Below are 19,749 nucleotides of genomic sequence, written 5' to 3' on the forward strand. Positions count from 1 at the left end.
CAGAGATTCCGGAAAATACACGGATAAAGTGACCCGGGATTTGACCCGGGTTCGTTTGATTTTGGTTCATTCACACTGCCAGTGATTTTCCGGAATCAGAGAGTGCGTTCACACACAACCCGTAAAAATCCCGTATGTACACGTGATATCGATGTGACTTGTAATGTCTCATCAGCGTCTTAAGTTTGCTTATGAGCTGCGATTTCTCTCTCGAGAAACCACGCTTGTGCATTTTTTTCTCTGATTCGATCATAAACTTGCGCATTACATACCGTTTCACAGCTGGCGAACGATCCCGGCTTCAGAGTCATCACTACGACACGGCATTATTACAGCTTTTGTTCACACAGCGCTCGTTCCGGGACTGAACACGGCAATGTTACTAGGTCCCCAACCCGGCACCGATGCCGGCATCAATCCCGGGTTGTGTTTGCGTTCACACAGAAGGCACTCTGGCAATTTGCCGGCAATTTCCCGGGTTCAAAGTGCTGTGTGAAAGGGGCTAGAGAGAGAGAGAGAAAATTCTCCAGAAAAATCCACATTCAAACCAAAATATCTGACTTCCTGTTGGTCGGAGCTAATGACTGAAAATTAGAAAGTTGTCCGGCTTGATGAGAACAATATACATACCAAGTGTTGTTGTTGTAGATGAATCTATCCCCCCACTTTGGTCAAAAGGTGGCGCTACTGAGCCATTCCACCACGCCCGTTTCTGAAACTTTGCACATGTCTACTGGCTAATAAATGTGATGTGTCTGTCGAGTTTCATCCAATTTCAAGCATGCTAAGAGTCTCAAAAGCATCAAAAAAGAATATTAAAGTTCGATGCGTTGCCATGGCAACAGTATCTAAGATATCAATAATCCTTTCACAGGTCTACATCTGCCGTGTGTCTACATTATACACATAAAGTTTGAAGCAAATCGGGTAAAAATAAGAGAGTGATTTCAAAGCATTTTGAAAGTGACAAACTTCCTGCAGCCAGTTGGTGGCGCTATAACTTTAACTCACAATAGTCACATCCATGTGATCGGCCTCTTACAATGAACACACTGCGGAAGTTTCATCAAGATCAGTTAATGTATGCAGAAGTTATAACAAACTTCCTGTGTCCCATTATTCCCTAGGAGGAGTATTTCACATTCCATTGTATGCGTTTTCCAAACAACGTATAAAAACCGACTTCCTGTTGGGCTTTTGTAAAATTTAGAGCACGAAAGTTGTTCGGCCCGATGAGATCTATATGTGTACTGAGTTTCATATTATTACATGCAAGCGTGCTTGATTTATGGACCAAGTTTTCGGACCCCATTTCAGGGGGCGCTGTCGAGCCTCCCTGCCACGCCCGGGTACCAGCTTCAGTCCGGCCCTGATGGCCGCAGGTTCTGACGTGTGTGCAAAATTTCAAGAGTTTTTGAGCATGTTAAGGGCCCCAAAAGTGGCAAAAAGGCAACAAAAAAATAAAAAAATAAAAATCCTTCCGGAAACAATAGGGCCTTCGCCCTTTCAGGGCTTGGGCCCTAATAATAATCCTACCGAAAACAATAGGGCCTTCGCCCTTTCAGGGCTTGGGCCCTAATAATAATCCTACCGAAAACAATAGGGCCTTCGCCCTTTCAGTGCTTGGGCCCTAATAATAATAATAATAATCCTACCGAAAACAATAGGGCCTTCGCCCTTTCAGGGCTTGGGCCCTACTAATCCGACCGAAAACAATAGGGCCTTCGCCCTTTCAGGGCTTGGGCCCTAATAATCCTTAGGAAAACAATAGGGCCTTCGCCCTTTCAGGGCTTGGGCCCTAATAATCCTTAGGAAAACAATAGGGCCTTCGCCCTTTCAGGGCTTGGGCCCTAATAATAATAATCCTTAGGAAAACAATAGGGCCTTCGCCCTTTCAGGGCTTGGGCCCTAATAATCCTTAGAAGAACAATAGGGCTCTGCGCCCTTTCAGGGCTTGGGCTCTAAATATAGCTGCGAGCAGCGATTACGGGCCCAAGCCGGTGGCACCGCAACCTAAAGGCACCGGGGTGGCGGTGCCGCCGGCTTTGGCCCTTCATCGCTGCTCGCAGCTATATTTATATATATATATATATATTAGACTTGTAGTCTAGACCGCCTAAACCGAGACCAAGACACTACCAAGACCAGAGGGTATCGAGACCAAGACAAGACCAAGTCGAGGCCGGAGTGTTGAAGCTAAGCAACTTGTATGAATTCAAGAACAGCAGCATACTAGGGTTCAGCCGCAGTTTACATTCAATACATATTAGACGGTATTACTTCAACTACACAGGCAGAACAATACAGAGACAGACCATGTCATGTGTGTGACTGTGAGCTCACTGTAAATATTTTTGCAGACTGGGTGAGATCAACTATGTGTAGCAATTGCATGACGGCTGTTACTGCACTATTAGAGGATTGAGACTCCCTTAACTTTTGTGTACTGTTGAGGACTGACATGACTGGTACTGATGGTTCATCTGACAAAACATCAAACACCTCCAACACCATCTTACTCCTCCAACAACTGTCTAAAGAATGAGAAATATGTAACCAATTGAAATTATACTTAATGTGTAGATGAAATCGTAACATCAAATTAAAGATACACATTTGTAAACTTGGATTAGGCCTAATGTTTAGTCAACACAACGGAGATATGCAGATGATATTTAAAAGACCATTTATTTAGTCTAACACCATCTTAACCCTCTGAGGTCTGAGGGGTTTTTGGGGTCCTTGAGATGTTCTGACATGCCCTGACATTTGTGCTTTTTTCAGTTGCTTATAAACATATTAATGGCAAAGGTATAATTACACTCTATTTAGCACAAACAGGGCTACCATAATATGTGAGCAACATGCATGTACATGTTTGTATTTTTGAGAGAATAATGTTTATGCATGGTTATTGAAAAAACTAAAAACTAAAGTTTCTGAAATAAGGCCACAAAACACATACTAAATACGTGTCAATAAGACTTTTGACTAATTGATGTCTTTGCCTAGAGTTTTTTCTTCAAAATGATGTGAAAATCATCCTGCCCTTATCATTCACATAACACAATACATTGATTTAAATCTTGTAAAACACTTTTTGTTTGTAAAGGCAATATGCGCAAGGGGCGTCAACCATTCAACAGCATCATGCATATGTAGTGGTTCACACCTTAGGAGACAATGGGGCCCGCATACTTAATGAGCCATTCATTCAGGTGTGTCACCTATAGCCACAAGAAAGAATGCAAGAGCAATATATATATATATATATATATATATATATATATATATATATATATATATATATATATATATTCTACCAAATTGGTTCACAGTTGGAAGCATGTAAATTTTTTTTTTTTTTTTTCAAATTTTGCTTGCAAATTGTATAATATCCAAGGAAAACATGTCTATTAATTGTGCAGTTAATTCTCATACTGTATTTTCAGTTTTGGAATATGTATCCTCTCCCCAAATTTGTCAATAATAAAACACAATAAAAATTATTTAAAGAAAATGCTTATATTTACCTTTTAAAATTTGTTTACATCTACCTTGTAAATATATATTTTTGTATTAAAAAGGTTACAATTACAACAACAATTGAAATGTAATCTTTCTTTATAAAAACTAAAGTATACATTTTATCATACATATTTCAAACTTCGAATATAGCCTACATTGACAAAACATACTATATTTAACATATTAGCAAAAATTGGCAAACAAAAGCTTATTTGAGGTGGCAGATATTTTACAGTAAAAATGTGTAATCTATCCAAAACTAATCAACGAAATGTTGTCTTTCATTTGTCTGTAACATAGGTCTTTCGTTTTTATTATAAGGAATATAAGTGTTAATTTGCAGTTTAATACGTTGCTTATACAAATACATTTTATTTCAACATATTTCAATCGATTTTACTCAGTATAGCAAAATAGTTTGCTAAAAGCAGATCATTTATTCACACACAGAAACGCAATTCAAATTTAAACCGTCTTTTTGCGAGTTGTGGTAAACAGCGCATCTTTGCCGTTCATTCATTCACACAGAAACGCGATTTACTTGAGAATGAAAAAAAAAAACTTACTACATTATTCCATCCGTTGCTCCTCGAAATACCAGCACTTCTGAGGTAAGTTTTCCATTATTATTATTCCTCACAGCGCTGCGAGACAGTGTAGACAACTACACTTATCTGAATAAACTTGATGTGTTTTCTCGAGCTGATATGTGGGCGTTCACAGTTTGTATGGGATCGTCTCAGTCATTATATATATATATATATATATATATAGTGAGGAAAATAAGTATTTGAACACCCTGCTATTTTGCAAGTTCTCGTACTTAGAAATCATGGAGGGGTCTGAAATTGTCATCGTAGGTGCATGTCCACTGTGAGAGACATAATCTAAAAAAAAAAATCCAGAAATCACAATGTATGATTTTTTAACTATTTATTTGTATGATACAGCTGCAAATAAGTATTTGAACACCTGAGAAAATCAATGTTAATATTTGGTACAGTAGCCTTTGTTTGCAATTACAGAGGTCAAACGTTTCCTGTAGTTTTTCACCAGGTTTGCACACACTGCAGGAGGGATTTTGGCCCACTCCTCCACACAGATCTTCTCTAGATCAGTCGGGTTTCTGGGCTGTCGCTGAGAAACACGGAGTTTGAGCTCCCTCCAAAGATTCTCTATTGGGTTTAGGTCTGGAGACTGGCTAGGCCACGCCAGAACCTTGATATGCTTCTTACAGAGCCACTCCTTGGTTATCTTGGCTGTGTGCTTCGGGTCATTGTCATGTTGGAAGACCCAGCCTCGACCCATCTTCAATGCTCTAACTGAGGGAAGGAGGTTGTTCCCCAAAATCTTGCAATACATGGCCCCGGTCATCCTCTCCTTAATACAGTGCAGTCGCCCTGTCCCATGTGCAGAAAAATACCCCCAAAGCATGATGCTACCACCCCCATGCTTCACAGTAGGGATGGTGTTCTTGGGATGGTACTCATCATTCTTCTTCCTCCAAACACGGTTAGTGGAATTATGACCAAAAAGTTCTATTTTGGTCTCATCTGACCACATGACTTTCTCCCATGACTCCTCTGGATCATCCAAATGGTCATTGGCAAACTTAAGACGGGCCTTAACATGTGCTGGGTTAAGCAGGGGAACCTTCCGTGCCATGCATGATTTCAAACCATGACGTCTTATGTGTATTACCAACAGTAACCTTGGAAACGGTGGTCCCAGCTCTTTTCAGGTCATTGACCAGCTCCTCCCGTGTAGTTGTGGGCTGATTTCTCACCTTTCTTAGGATCATTGAGACCCCACGAGGTGAGATCTTGCATGGAGCCCCAGTCCGAGGGAGATTGACAGTCATGTTTAGCTTCTTCCATTTTCTAATGATTGCTCCAACAGTGGACCTTTTTTCACCAAGCTGCTTGGCAATTTCCCCGTAGCCCTTTCCAGCCTTGTGGAGGTGTACAATTTTGTCTCTAGTGTCTTTGGACAGCTCTTTGGTCTTGGCCATGTTAGTAATTGGATTCTTACTGATTGTATGGGGTGGACAGGTGTCTTTATGCAGCTAACGACCTCAAACAGGTGCATCTAATTTAGGATAATAAATGGAGTGGAGGTGGACATTTTAAAGGCAGACTAACAGGTCTTTGAGGGTCAGAATTCTAGCTGATAGACAGGTGTTCAAATACTTATTTGCAGCTGTATCATACAAATAAATAGTTAAAAAATCCTATATTGTGATTTCTGGATTTTTTTTTTTAGATTATGTCTCTCACAGTGGACATGCACCTACGATGACAATTTCAGACCCCTCCATGATTTCCAAGTGGGAGAACTTGCAAAATAGCAGGGTGTTCAAATACTTATTTTCCTCACTGTATGTATATATATTAGAGGTGGGCATAGATTAATTTTTTTAATCTAGATTAATCTAGATTAATTTTGAAATTAATCTAGATTAATCTAGATTAAAATGGCTCATTTGAATTCTGCCGAAGGCATTCAGAATATGTGTGCTACCCAAATAATGACTATAAAAAAGTAAGTCTTTGAGAACGGGTTTCTCAAGCCAGGTGGCGCATTAGACCAGGGGCTCATCTCCTGTTTCCAAAATGCATCACAAACTGCTTGAGAAAGCTGTTCTACTCATAGACTGTAAAAGGTTACTACTGTACTGTTACCGTCCGTAGGCAACATTAGGTAGGCCTGTTATTATCAACTACTATAGGCTATCAATTAGGGATGGGCGATATGGCCTAAAATCTATATTGTGATATACATTGCAGCCTCTTGCGATAACGATATACAGTATATTATAATAAAACCATTTCAGAACAGATTACACAGACCCATGCTAAACAACTGCTAAATGTTTTTTTTTTTAAAGGGTGTATGTAGTTTTGAGAACATATATTGTGCAAAACTGTAAGTATACAACATCATTTTGCAGATAAATAAAATTTAAGTACACTAGCTGCAGAGACTTAAGTAGGTCTAATGTTTATTATGGCTTGGAGCTTATGAAACCCCAAATTTAAAATTAGAATATTGTCTAACTGATGTCTTTTCAGTTAAAAAGAAACACAACAACGATTCTTAAAATCGAGATTATGTGCTACACCACTAAGATATATTGGAATGGGAATAATACGCGCGCGCTGGTATTCAGTGATATCATGTTTCGTTTTGAATTTGAGGTGGTCGAACGGATTAGTCGTGTGTTAACTTACCGAACTGTTACCCCACACACTCTGTATATAGTTTGCTGCTGCTCATCTGACGGCTTAAACCCGAACCAAGTCCAAATAATGGATGTGGCACCGATCTTTTTCACCAGCTTTCACTTTCAGCCGTGTTTACTTAAGATGACGACGAATATGCGTTGCAGCCGGGTTTACCTCGCGGCCGCGGGTAGATTGCGTCATCATAGCTTGTGTAGTATAGAACCATCTCCCAACCCAACTTGGAGAATAGATTAACGGCGATATTTTTTTTATCGCGCGATAAGAGTCTCGCGTTAACGCAGCACGTTAACGCAGATAACGGCCCACCACTAATATATATATATATATAAAAGACAGAAACCTTATTACCTTTTTCTGATTTTATGATACACTCAAAATATTCCGATGTCAAGATTGCAATGCTTGAATGTGTGTGTGTGTGTGTGTGTGTGTGTGCGTGTGGCGCGGGCGCGGGCGCGATTGAACAGTTGACACATAAAAACATACATAAAATGTTTTAGTTAATTCCTACTTCCATAGGAATACATTGAAAACGCTCGCTCTACTCCGCACCATTATCAATGTCAGTGCGGACGTCCGTATTTTACTTTCGCTTTTAAGTTAGCGATTTAAAAGCCCCCAGCGGTGTCACACGTTGATTAACCGGTGGTAAAATATTCTCACCGTCACATACCTAGTATATTTTTATATAGATACAATAGGCCTACCTGATTTTGAACACAAGAGGGCAGTATAGCACTATGAATGACATGATTTATTTATTTTTTGGACTAAAAAAACATTCTGGCTGTTTTTAAACTTAAACAATTCTTAAATTGAAAAAAAAATTATAAAATGGGTTTAGTTCTGATATTTGTATAATTTTATATAGAAATAATTGGTGTATAATTAAATTTTTAGAAGATATGAGGCTTTTAGTGTTTCCTTTTTTGATATTACTTTAATCCCTCGCCATAGCAAAACCATTTGAGATATTTATTATCCTTTCACAATTTAGCATCTTTAATGTATTTTCATCATGTTGAAAAAGTTTGGTGGGAATAAAATAAACCACTTAAGAGGAGTGGGTAAAAATTCAGAGGCTGATTTTGCAAAGAAATCCACATTCAAACCAAAATATCTGACTTCCTGTTGGTCGGAGCTAATGACTGTAAATTAGAAAGTTGTCCGGCTCGATGTATCCAATATACGTACTCATTTTTGTAACTGTTTGTAAAACTAACCCCCACACTTTTGTCAAAAGCATTTTGAAAGTGACACACTTCCTGCTGCCAGTTGGTGGCACTATAACTTTGACTCACAATAGTTACATCCATGTGATCGGCCTCTTACCACGAACACACTGCTGTTTCATCAAGATCAGTTTCATCAAGATCAGTTAATGTATGCAGAAGTTATAACACATGCATGCGTCCCGGTTCAATAAAACATATTAAAAAAAAAAAAAAAAGATTTGGAATGTGGCATCAGTTTACTATCAGAATTTTTGTTGTGTCGAGTAGAGTTCTCAACGGGCCTGAAAATTACAACCCGACCCGACCCGGCCCGTTGCTTTTAAAGCCCGGACCCGATGTAACCCGACACATCAACATGAATTATCTGCCCGAACCCGGCCCGCGGCCCGACGCCGCGTCGGAATTTTTTTTTTTTCTCATACACGTATTCATGACCAGCAGACGCGAATTCAAATCAACCTTTAATGTTCACGCCTTTTAACAATACAAACAACTGAAACAATAAACTTTAAATATATAAATAGTCTGTAGTAGCGACGGTGAATTCACCTGCGGCAAGTTTACTTTTCACCAACTCCATCTTCTTCTCCAGGCTAAAGGCGTGCACGTGCACGCAGCGGCGTCTGCCCCCGCCCCTCTCCATGCACGTTGCATGCAGCAGCCAGACTTTCTTTACGGTGAACAGCAGCGATGATTAATAAATGTTTTTTTTGTTTTTTTTACTTAACGGAAAAGATTAAGCCCGAGGTCCGACCCGACCCGAGTCATTTGCTTATATTTTCGACCCGAACCCGGCCCGAACCCGCGGGTCCCGTCGGGTTTGTCGGGCCGACCCGACCCGTTGAGAACTCTAGTGTCGAGTACCGTTGCGCCGCATCCAGTGTAGTAGCCTATCAATGATTATAATGGTTTCTATTGTCTTTGTCTGGTCTAGAGTGCCCCGCCGCATGTTCTCAGTGTTCTGCCTTTGAATCCTAGACCTCAAGCTTAACCTGACAAATTCCTGTGCCATGAATAACGAGGTACTGGATGTGACAGTTAATCTGGCACAGTGAAATCCCGGTCGTAGAAGGCTGGAAATTGAAATCCATGGCTTAGTGTGAATGGCAAAACCAAAATGACATATTACCTAACAATTAGTTAATAGTCGTGTGCCTCAACAAGTATAGTCATAACATAGTGATAACTTTGAAAATCATTTGCTAATGATTGATTAAAGCAGACAATTGGAAGTTGAAGTACATAGCTTTTTTCCCATGGGGCCCTATTTTAACGATCTAAAACGCAAGTGTCAAGCGCAAAGCGCAAGTGAATTTGTGGGCGGGTCTTGGGCGCTGTTGCTATTTTCCCGGCGGGATAAATGACTCTTGCGCCCGGCGCAAATCTAAAAGGGGTTGGTCTGAAGTAGCTTCATTATTCATAGGTGTGGTTTGGGCGTAACGTGAAATAAACCAATCAGGGCGTCATCTCACATTCCCTTTAAGAGCAGGCGCGCTTGTTCTAAAGCGGATTCCTATTATAACGGCGGATTTGCCAGGCGCGCGCCAGCAGCGGTTCACAGCCGAGGAGAGCAACGTTCTCGTCAGGGCCGTAAAACACAGAGAAGTGACATTGGGGATGGAGAAACCCACCCAAATTAACTTCGGTTAAACAGGCGTATGATAATTTGGGTAAATGTGTAAGCTAGATGTATGCTTTTATAATAAATTGTCTATCTATCTATCTATCTATCTATCTATCTATCTATCTATCGTAATAATGTATGATTTGCAAAAATTAAAACTGCTGCTTAGATGAGAGAATCAAAGTGTATGCGCGTTGTGCACACGCTACATTAATTATGGCCAAGCATGCGCCCTTAAAATAGCATAATGAACAACGCGCAATGCGCCACTGACTTTAGACTAGGTTTTTTCTGGTCAGTGGCGCAATTGTTTTATGGAACAGCAAAATAGCAAAAGGGATTGTTTGCGCCGGAACATGCCTCCTTTTTTGCGCTGAACCGCCCAGGGAGCGCAAGTTCATTCCCTAGTTTAGCGACGTGCTTCTGTGGAGGGAAAAGCGCGCTTTGCGTGGGTGCAAAAAAGGAATGATACATGCGTCGGTGTACAAAGTCAATTGCGCTGGGTGCAAGATAGGGCCCATTGTGGTAGTTAACACATTAATTTACATTACTACTATATTTTATTAATGAATTAATACATTATGACATTTAATTAATAAAAATGTATATATTACTTCATCTATTAATCATATAGAATCTTTACTAGTTGCTGATGCAGTAATTATTAATTAATGGTTTAGTTCTTAGACATAAATTAATTTAGGTATATGGGGACGCATGTCCTCAGTGGCTCAGATGATGGGAGAAAAATGAAGACTTAGATGTTAGATGTAAGAGTGAACCTCTTACATCTTTACATCTTGCATTTTTGTCAAAGACTATACGTCCATTTGGGATTCAGAACAATGATCACACAGATGGAGTAGATTGAGTCCATCAACACCCCCAAAGCCTCACAGTTGTTAACCCTTCCTGAGTCGGCATTTAATTCGGTAACGTTAGACAGTATGGAATTTAAATGCTGTTTAATGTTTTGTGATTATGTTATTTTACATTTGCAATCTTCTATCTCTTGTTTCTGCTTCTTCTTCACCTGTATTTTGATCTGGAGATTCTTGATCCGGAGGATCTTATTACTGAAAAGTACATAAAAAGCAGACTGAAAGTATACTTTCTTATTTTTAGTTTAAAAGAATACTACTATATTCTGATACTAATAGCACACTTGAATAAACTTCTTTTTTTGTAAGGGTACCTTTCTGACATATTATCTGTTTACAATCCAGTAAGTCCTCTAAAGTCGTCCAACCAGAGACTGTTAAATGTTCTTCGGGCTAGGCTGAAAGGGTGATCGTGCCGTTGCTGCACTGAAACTTTAGAACAGCCTACCTGTTTATAATAGAATTGTCGCTACACTACACGATTATAAATTAAAGCTCAAAACATATCTATTTTCTCTAGATTTTAATCATAGCTGATTTGTGTAGTTTTTAGTTTGTAATTGTTATGTTGTATGTAATCTGTTAAGTTTGTTTGTTTGTTTTGTTTTTTTTACATATTTACATATTACATATTCAGCACCTTCAACAATCATTGTTTTTAATGGTGTTATATGAATAAAGCTGACATTTACACTTACCTAAAATCATCCTGAAAAAAATGTCTCCTCCTGAAGCAGTAAAGCAGTTAACATGCTTCACTAAAACTATGAGGTAAAGAAAGTTAGATGGTCTCGTGTGCAGAACGTCAGGGAGGGACAGATAAAATGCCTGATAATAAAGACAAACAAAACAGTATCTACAGTTAGATTAGTGCCTGACCGTGTACTAAAACAAATTAATTCTGTGTTCTTGAATTACTTTAATAATTGAATCACTGCAAAAATGTCCTTCAACCTCATATACTCAAGTCTATACTGTATGTCTCATGATGTTTAGCTCATCTTAAATACTAAAGAATGATTAAAGAATCAAAAGATAGGACTGACATTTTGTAATATTATGATAACATAACATTATATAAAAATGTGCAAACGTGTGTAAAATGTCAAATTAAGGTTAATAAACTTGTAATGAATGAAACTATGCCACAGGAATAACATACCACCCCACAGTAAAATAAATTAAATTAGTAAAGCACATACCTTCTTGTTCAGGATTCAAAAAATGATATAATGATATATATAATATTATTCATCATATTATGAAAGACTAAACTAGACTAGAAGATAAACCATGCACAATTTTGGTTTTGTCCCTCTGAATGAAAAAAACACAAATTCCTGACACATTCACAGTCTGTTACAAAAACTATGTTCTCATGATTCCAATTATGATGTAAGTTGGGGATGTTCACATAGAGCAAGGAGGGAGTGACCATGTGCAGACTTTAGTAGAACACTTTTAGTAAATCTAGTAGTAGAAGAGAGTGTCTTTAATCATATCTATTCTAAAATATTACAATGTTTTTCACATACTTTTCACAATATAAATAAATACAAAAAAAAATATCTTAACCCGTTTAATCCCAATTTGAGTACAAGCATTTTACTCCTTAGACCTCCCTAACACACAAACGTTATGCCCTCTTTGATTTTATGTTGGTTAAGTAAGTGAAATATTAGGTTTTACACTCTGTCACAATAGTGACCGGTGGGAAACAGCATAGTCAGAATTCATACAAATTATTCACACATTTAAAACTTAACAAAAAGGTAAACATTGTCTGGCTCAGTTTCAAAAAGGACAAAATAGCATTCCTATGCAGCAGTAAGGCACAAATATTATAACAAAAAAAATTATAGGAAATTGGAAGGAAATATCATATCATAAATCATAATAAAATAAAATAAATAAACAACAATACAGACAGACAGATGATAGATAGATAGATAGATAGATAGATAGATAGATAGATAGATAGATAGATAGATAGATAGATAGATAGATAGATAGATAGATAGATAGATAGATAATATCATAGATAGACCATATTGTCATTAAACCATTTCAATTGCAAATAATGTGCAACTAGTTTTGATTTGGTATTGACTTTGAAGTGCTACCTATTGCAATACAATATTGTCACACTATAGCAATGCTCTACCACATATTTAGCTATTGTAACTGCGATTATTTCCGTCGTGTATAAGTAGCAGTGGATGGTAATAGACAAAACATTTACAGTTTTCTACCATCTTACTGATAACGTTTCTTTAGTCATTCGGCAGTCCTGCAGCCTGAACCACTGTAGGAAATCCACCCTTACACACACATTATTACAATTTTAAAAAATAAATTAAAAAAATCATCATCACTGAGACCCACTCAGTAATCTCTAATAAAAAATACACTACCTTTAATTTACGAATTTTCCCTATTTTTAAAAAACGCTGGCATCCTATCCTAAATCTCCGACCCGATGATAATCTCTCAAACTTATTAAACAGAGGATGCCTATTGTCTGATATGATTTGTGGATCTTGTTTTCGCCAATTGAACATGCTGAATCGGATTTAGAATGTCTGAGAAGTGAAGTGCAGGTGACTGTCGGCATTGGTCTGCATCTGTCGGTGCAGTGTGAATTGACCTTAGAGCCCCTTACCATAATCACAAGGTTCAGCTTCCAAACAAAGCAATTCTAAAGACAGTTAATAATGTCATCAGTTTTACCATATCAGTTTGAGCCCGAGTCGGATTCTGAAAATGCAGATGACCAAGCCGATCGATCGGAACCTGATACTCGCACATGCACATGACAAATGCTGCCATGTTTGAAAGCAAATTGGGTGCATGCTGCTTTATTCACCTTATTTTCGAACGCGGAAGTAAATATGGGTCTAGTTTCCAGTTTTTGTGCGGCACTTCCGTTTCCTCGCTTCACTGGGCTAACTAACGTTATCGATCGCGAAGGATTATGCAGAGTTGACAGAAAAATGTTACACATGCCGTAGCAGATGAATACAACAAAGAACTAAAGCCCCGCCTCACCCAGTTCGGGTACCGGACCTGGTTGAAACACTCACGCAGAGTGCCAAAACTTCGCCGGCGCCTTCAGCACCGCCCTAAACACGGTTGAGCCAACGCTGGACTAATATATCTATGGAGGTATTTTGTCATGTCAAATACATTAATAATGCCATCAGAATGCAAACAAAGCACAGGATAGCAATAAGTAGATGGTTATAAATAGTTGTAAATCATACAAAATAAATGCCATGATCACTAGATTTTATAGGTGTTACTATAATGCTTTTGTTAATGGTGATCAGCAACCAAATAAAGTGGAAGTTACTGCCTTTTGCCTTGGCATGAATTCTCAATTTTTGCTGACAATACAAAGGCAGAGTACAGTAAACTTAAAAATAGTGGTCAAAAGTCAAGTTTGAGCTCAAGATTTTTTTATGTATATCATTTTCATTACTAAAACATCTATTTGCCAGATCAGGTCTTGTGTTCACGAAATGAAAAGAACAAACATACGATCGCTTCGGTGGTTTCTTCAAATTTAAAGCGAAGGGATTCCTCATTCTTCGGCGGGGGGTTACGTTAAAGGACAAGTTCGGTATTTTACACTTAAAGCCCTGTTTACAGATCGTATCTGATGAAATAGAACGGTTAAGATTAAAATTTGGACACATGCTGCTGTCCCGAGAATTTTAGGTTTATTTGTGTATTCAATGAAATGCCCGTGGTTTGCTTGCAATTGGCAAAGGTGCATTATCGCCACCAACTGGGCTGGAGTGTCTATTATTCAAGCTCTCAACGGAAGAATCACGGGTGTGACGCGTTTGGCAAAATATGTCCACAAAAGCGAAATAAACCTAAAATTCTCGGGACAGGAGCATGTGTCCAAATTTTAATCTTAACCGTTCTATTTCATCAGATACGATCTGTAAACAGGGCTTTAAGTGTAAAATACCGAACTTGTCCTTTAAGCTTTCTTGTGTATTTGTTTTTTTGTATTTTTTATTTCTTTATATGGAAGTTTTGTAAAGTGGTGTTTCTTTTCTTTTTGACATGTGAATATTGAGCCCTTGAGATGTTAATGTATTGATGGTTTTAAATGTTGTATTTGAATAAAACTGCCTCATCTTTGATACTCCTGGCTTATGTCTCTCTGCTCACCCATTTTTCGGTAACGAACCTGTGCGCCCCCTGTCCTGGGGCTGGTAATTCCCGGTATAGGCGTAGTCGAACGTTAGTTTAATTGTTGGTGCTTTCTTACCATTCCCTCCGGTGCCTGACGCCCTCGCCACATGAGGTTAGACTATAACTGAAGTGGTCATAAAACAGCAGAAATAGCAAACACATACACATTTATATATTGAATATAGAACAATTCTGTATAAACAATGATGGATTTAACAAGGAATCAGTTGTGAGCATTAATATTTTTAGTAAAAATATTTTTTACTAGTAACTAGTGCAGCAGTTTACAGTGTTGAAGATGTAATTAACTGATAGAAATTACTTATATTTTAGAGTAACTTACTCAACACTGCTTCACAGGCCCAGAGAGAAGGAAATGAATAGTGGAATAAAGTCATTATTTTTGTTGTTTTTTGCGCACAAAAAGTATTCTCGTCGCTTTATAAACTTAAGATTGAGCCACTGTAGTCACTTGGACTACTTTGATGTCTGTATTACCTTTTCTGGACATGGACAGTATACCGAACATTTTCAATGGAGGGACAGAAAGCTCTCGGACTAAATCTAAAATATCTTAAACTGTGTTCCGAAGATGAACGGAGGTCTTACGGGCTTGGAACGACATGAGGGTGACATAATTAATGACATAATTTTCATTTTTGGGTGAACTAACCCTTTAAGATTGATAAAGTATGTTATTATGTATTAGCTTTTACTCCAGTAAATAGCCTACTGCATATTTCAATTATCCAAATACTGACAGCTACCCGTACTTTCTATAAAGTATCCAAACTTCTGACTTCAAACTTCTGTAGAAAGCTACCTCATTACATTCAGAGCCTAGCTGATCTGAGGCCTGTGGGATGTTGGATGACGTTGGCCTCTCCTTCACAAATCGCTCCAGAAAGCTGAGAGGGTTCGTCAACTTCCATTTCCTCTGACTTCCTCCCTCAGAGCCACTTCTCTTCTCCCTTTCTGCTTTCCTCTCCTTTATATACTTATCCCTCAAATATTTCCACTTCTTTCTTTCTGAATAAACATAATGATTAATGTTCAGAGGACAGATTCACAGATACATGTAACATTACATGTTTGCAAACAATTGTCATTGACTGACAGAGCATTATTCTCTACCAGTTTATATATAATACTTATAGGAAATACTATTGATGAGAAAAAAAGTGCATTTTGCATGACACTGAAAAATGTTATCTTAGCAAAGAAAAAGTAACGGCTAGCATGACTGACATTAGCCTGACTACGTCAGACTTCGTACTTCCGCTCAATTTCATTTCGCTTCTGTACTCAGTCTGAGACAGCGTCATATAGCTTTCCGTTTTCCTCCGGCCTGAAAACAGCCGGGCCAATCAACGAACAGAGGGCGGGCTGAGAGCCGTGACGTAGACGCTGATTGTACCGTGGATGCATAGATTTACTTCACATAATCTGCAAAAGTCGTTCACAGCCATGTTCACTCCGGTATTTCGCTCGATGGTTTTTGTTTTCGCATCATACATGTGTTTACAGTAGAAGTTAGATGCGGCTGAGCATGCGCATAACACACACCATAACCAAACGTTATGTGATTGGCTTACGGGTAACCAATGATTTTAAACTTCAGTCAAGCGCCCCCCCCCGCGAGAGAGAAAACACTTCTCTATTATGCCATTCCAGACTCTGTCTACGAAGCAAAGCGAAGTAGCAGAGTTTGGTATTACCAGGCTAGACTGACATACCAGTTAGTAAACATTAATGTAAAACAGTATCATGCTTACCAGTTATTCCAAGCTCCAAGCCTATGCGTCTCCATGCATTATTCCTCTTATTTGAGTCAAAATAATGAGGGCTTGACAAGTCATAAAGTTCAGGAAATCCCTGGACCGCAATGATGAGCTGCTCCTCCATTTTTCTGCTGAGGTTTCAAAGTAACAGAAAAGGTGAGGAAGCTGATTGGTTGGTTCTTGTCACGTGACCTACCTGCGGCATTCTGAAAAGTTGAGATGTTTTTATCTCGATGCGGCGCGGACGCGCTTGGAAAAAACGAGAGCGTCGCACCGCGACTATGGCGCTCGCTTTGTGTCATTTCTTTCCTGACCAAGCTTAAAGACGTGTTAACGTGCGTGTGGAGAACGTCTACCCGTCTGCCCGTCTTAACGTCTGCACGTCTGAACGCAAATCTTGGCTAATTTAAAAATAGCGCACGTACTTTTATGCAGCTACTTGTATGATGGATTAATAAATGACTAACTTACTAATTGTATTTTTCTATGTACATTTCTGAAATGCATTTTCTGTAAAGCTGTTTTGAAACAATATTGTGAAAAGCGCTAGGCTACAGCTAAATTTGAATTGAATTGAATTGAATTGAATTGAATTGAATAGACTTGTCTTATTTGAGACACTGTTCGAACAGTGTGGGCTAGAAGACTTGATCATTTAGCTATTAAAGCTATTATTAAATTAGATGAAGTAATTTTCAGCAGAGAAAATCACATTAATAGCTATTTAACATAGGCCTAGCTTTTAACATCCTCGAAGAATATTAAGAAAATACTATTTAGGTTTGGATACATAAAAAAACGAATCTCAACAGTAAAAAGCTTTGAATGTAGGCCTATTTTGCAATATCAATTATGCACGAGCATGTGGGAATATGAAATAGGATATAGGCTACAATAATAATAATAAAAAAGCTCTATAGTAGAGTGGATGCATTACTTAATTATATTCTTAAATTCTATGTTATAAAAAATCGTTCTATGAACTTCTAGCAAGCTCATTTAAACCGAGTTGTAAATGCCGAAATGAACGGAGGCTAAATAAATATTAAACTACTAAATATATCAATATAAAATTGCCGGTAGATGGCGCCAAGGCCCTGTTCTATTGAGATTACTGGTTGATGTTCAACCTATTCTTTCAAAAATACAAATATATATTTAACACCCACACAACTACTCCTTTTAGACAATTGGAACTGTATTTTCATTGACTTTTGTGTGAAATGCCAGTCATTAATATATTGTTTATTTACAGGCATTCTGGTTTTCTAAAAACTGCTCATTACAGAAACATTCAAACAAATATTTACAAATTTGTGTTTTACTTGGTATTTTTAACAATTCAATTTAGCAATTCATTTTCATTATATATATATATATATATATATATATATATATATATATATATATATATATATATATATATATATATTTCATTATATTTCTGTTACTCAGATGTGAAACATTATGTGAATTTAAAGTGGCTGCGTTATAAATAGAAATATGGGTATAGCCTAATGTATGTGCTGTTGTTGGTTCCCATGACATGCTACATTTTAACATTTTAATGACAGTGTCTTGGCTATAAATTTTGCATTTCACTAATGAAGGGGAATGTAAAGCATTAAATCAACCAGGTCTCTGAAATAGCTCAGAGGTGCATGAAGCTTCATTTGACAAGCATATATTGACAGAGAACAACTCCGTGTCACACATTTAGATAATGGAAGAGCAACACAGAAACAAACAGGGTCAACAGTCTGGAAGAAGAGGAGTAATGATGTGTGATGGAAGAAGGGTACGGAGGCAAAACAGTGGAAGAGGTCAAGATTGTGGACATGTTTCTAATGAAATAAGGACACTATTGCAGACAATGTTATCAATCATGACCTTACAATGACTGAGGGTCAAAAGGTAAAGCCGAATGTTGAGAGAACAACAGTGTCTTCAATCATTCAAACGTTTGTACACAGAACAGGTGTGTAATCAGACATTATTTTCAGTACTGTAATACTGTAATACGTACTCCACTTGCATTTTACATACAGTAGGCTAATACAGTAAATATACTTTATAGAGAATGTAACACACACAAACAAACACACACACACACACACACACACACACACATATATATACTGTGTGTGTGTGTGTGTGTGTGTGTGTGTGTGTGTGTGTGTGTGTGTGTGTGTGTGTGTGTGTGTGTGTGTGTGTGTGTGTGTGTGTGTGTGTGTGTGTGTGTGTGTGTGTGTACCAGAGTTTCCGCTAGAAAACAAGTGACCGGCAGAGGTTTCGTTTTCCGGACATTTTGATGATATGCTGGTCAAAGATACTTAATTAGTAAAGTTGAGGAAAACTGGAGGCAGGCTATGCAACTTAAAAAATTACATAATCAGGCCGAATGCAACATGTTTATTAGCCTAACTTTCAAATAGACGAAAAAAAAAACATTTTCTACTATGGTTCGTTTCTTCATTCGGATCTATTTGCGATCCATTCCATTCTAAAAAAACAATGCAGTTTATGCTTCGTCCTTGTTTCATTATTCATTAAGATAATAATTAATAAATGCACGCATAATTATCAGCGAAACTTGATCAATGTTGCAGATATGTTTTGCTATGCATGCACAAACAAATGCCTTTCAACTTATGTGTGCAAAATTCAGAATAAAATGAATGTGCAGCAATTTGTACAAATAGAGAGTCTAGGTATACTATAAGTGTTGTAGCCATAGCTCATTTAGTTTAATATTTGTTAAAATATTATAATGTTATTTTTTTATTTATGTTGATTATGAAAAGTGAACAGCACAATAGGATGCGCAATATCGAGAGACATGGAGCGGGTCAGTCATGATTTTGCAACACATTCTCACTCCCAACTCGTCACATATGGACGCTTGGCCAGGACCCCTTGGCGTCACTTTTCAACGATCTGGGTAGTCCGATAGACTTCTATAGAACTCTGAACTGGAGCCTGCGGCGTTGAAATTTGACGTCTTGGGTAAGCATAACGCGGCCCGTTGTCTGCGGTGAATGGGTCGAGACTACAATAAATACAAAATTAAAAGGAAAGTCTACAATAAATGATCTATGCCAGGGCTAGTCGAATGGCAGCCCCCAGATCATCTTTATCTGGCCCTCCAACTGGTTTTTGATGTTTAAAACCTCTCGCAATCTGATATCAAAGTGCCCTCTGCGCAAAGATTTAGCGCGTTCATAGGCAACTGCATTCAGCGGTGAG

At 38.1% G+C, this 19,749-nt stretch overlaps 1 protein-coding gene across 1 annotated transcript in view; it reads right to left on the reverse strand.

Annotated features, from left to right (window-relative positions):
* Positions 1 to 11,747, reverse strand: part of LOC309509868 (ADP-ribosyl cyclase/cyclic ADP-ribose hydrolase 1) — a 366,738-nt gene extending 354,991 nt beyond the window's left edge. The window contains exons 1-2 of the mRNA XM_082184847.1: positions 11,716 to 11,747; positions 11,212 to 11,341 (exon numbers count right to left, since the gene is read on the reverse strand). Coding sequence (XP_082040973.1) covers positions 11,212 to 11,221 — 10 coding nt within the window. The 5' untranslated portion in view covers positions 11,222 to 11,341; positions 11,716 to 11,747. The remainder of the gene's footprint in view (positions 1 to 11,211; positions 11,342 to 11,715) is intronic.
* Positions 11,748 to 19,749: the final 8,002 nt, after the last annotated feature.

The sequence above is a fragment of the Leuciscus leuciscus genome, assembly GCF_965113295.1.
Source record: "Leuciscus leuciscus genome assembly, chromosome: 11".
Taxonomy (NCBI): domain Eukaryota; kingdom Metazoa; phylum Chordata; class Actinopteri; order Cypriniformes; family Leuciscidae; genus Leuciscus; species Leuciscus leuciscus.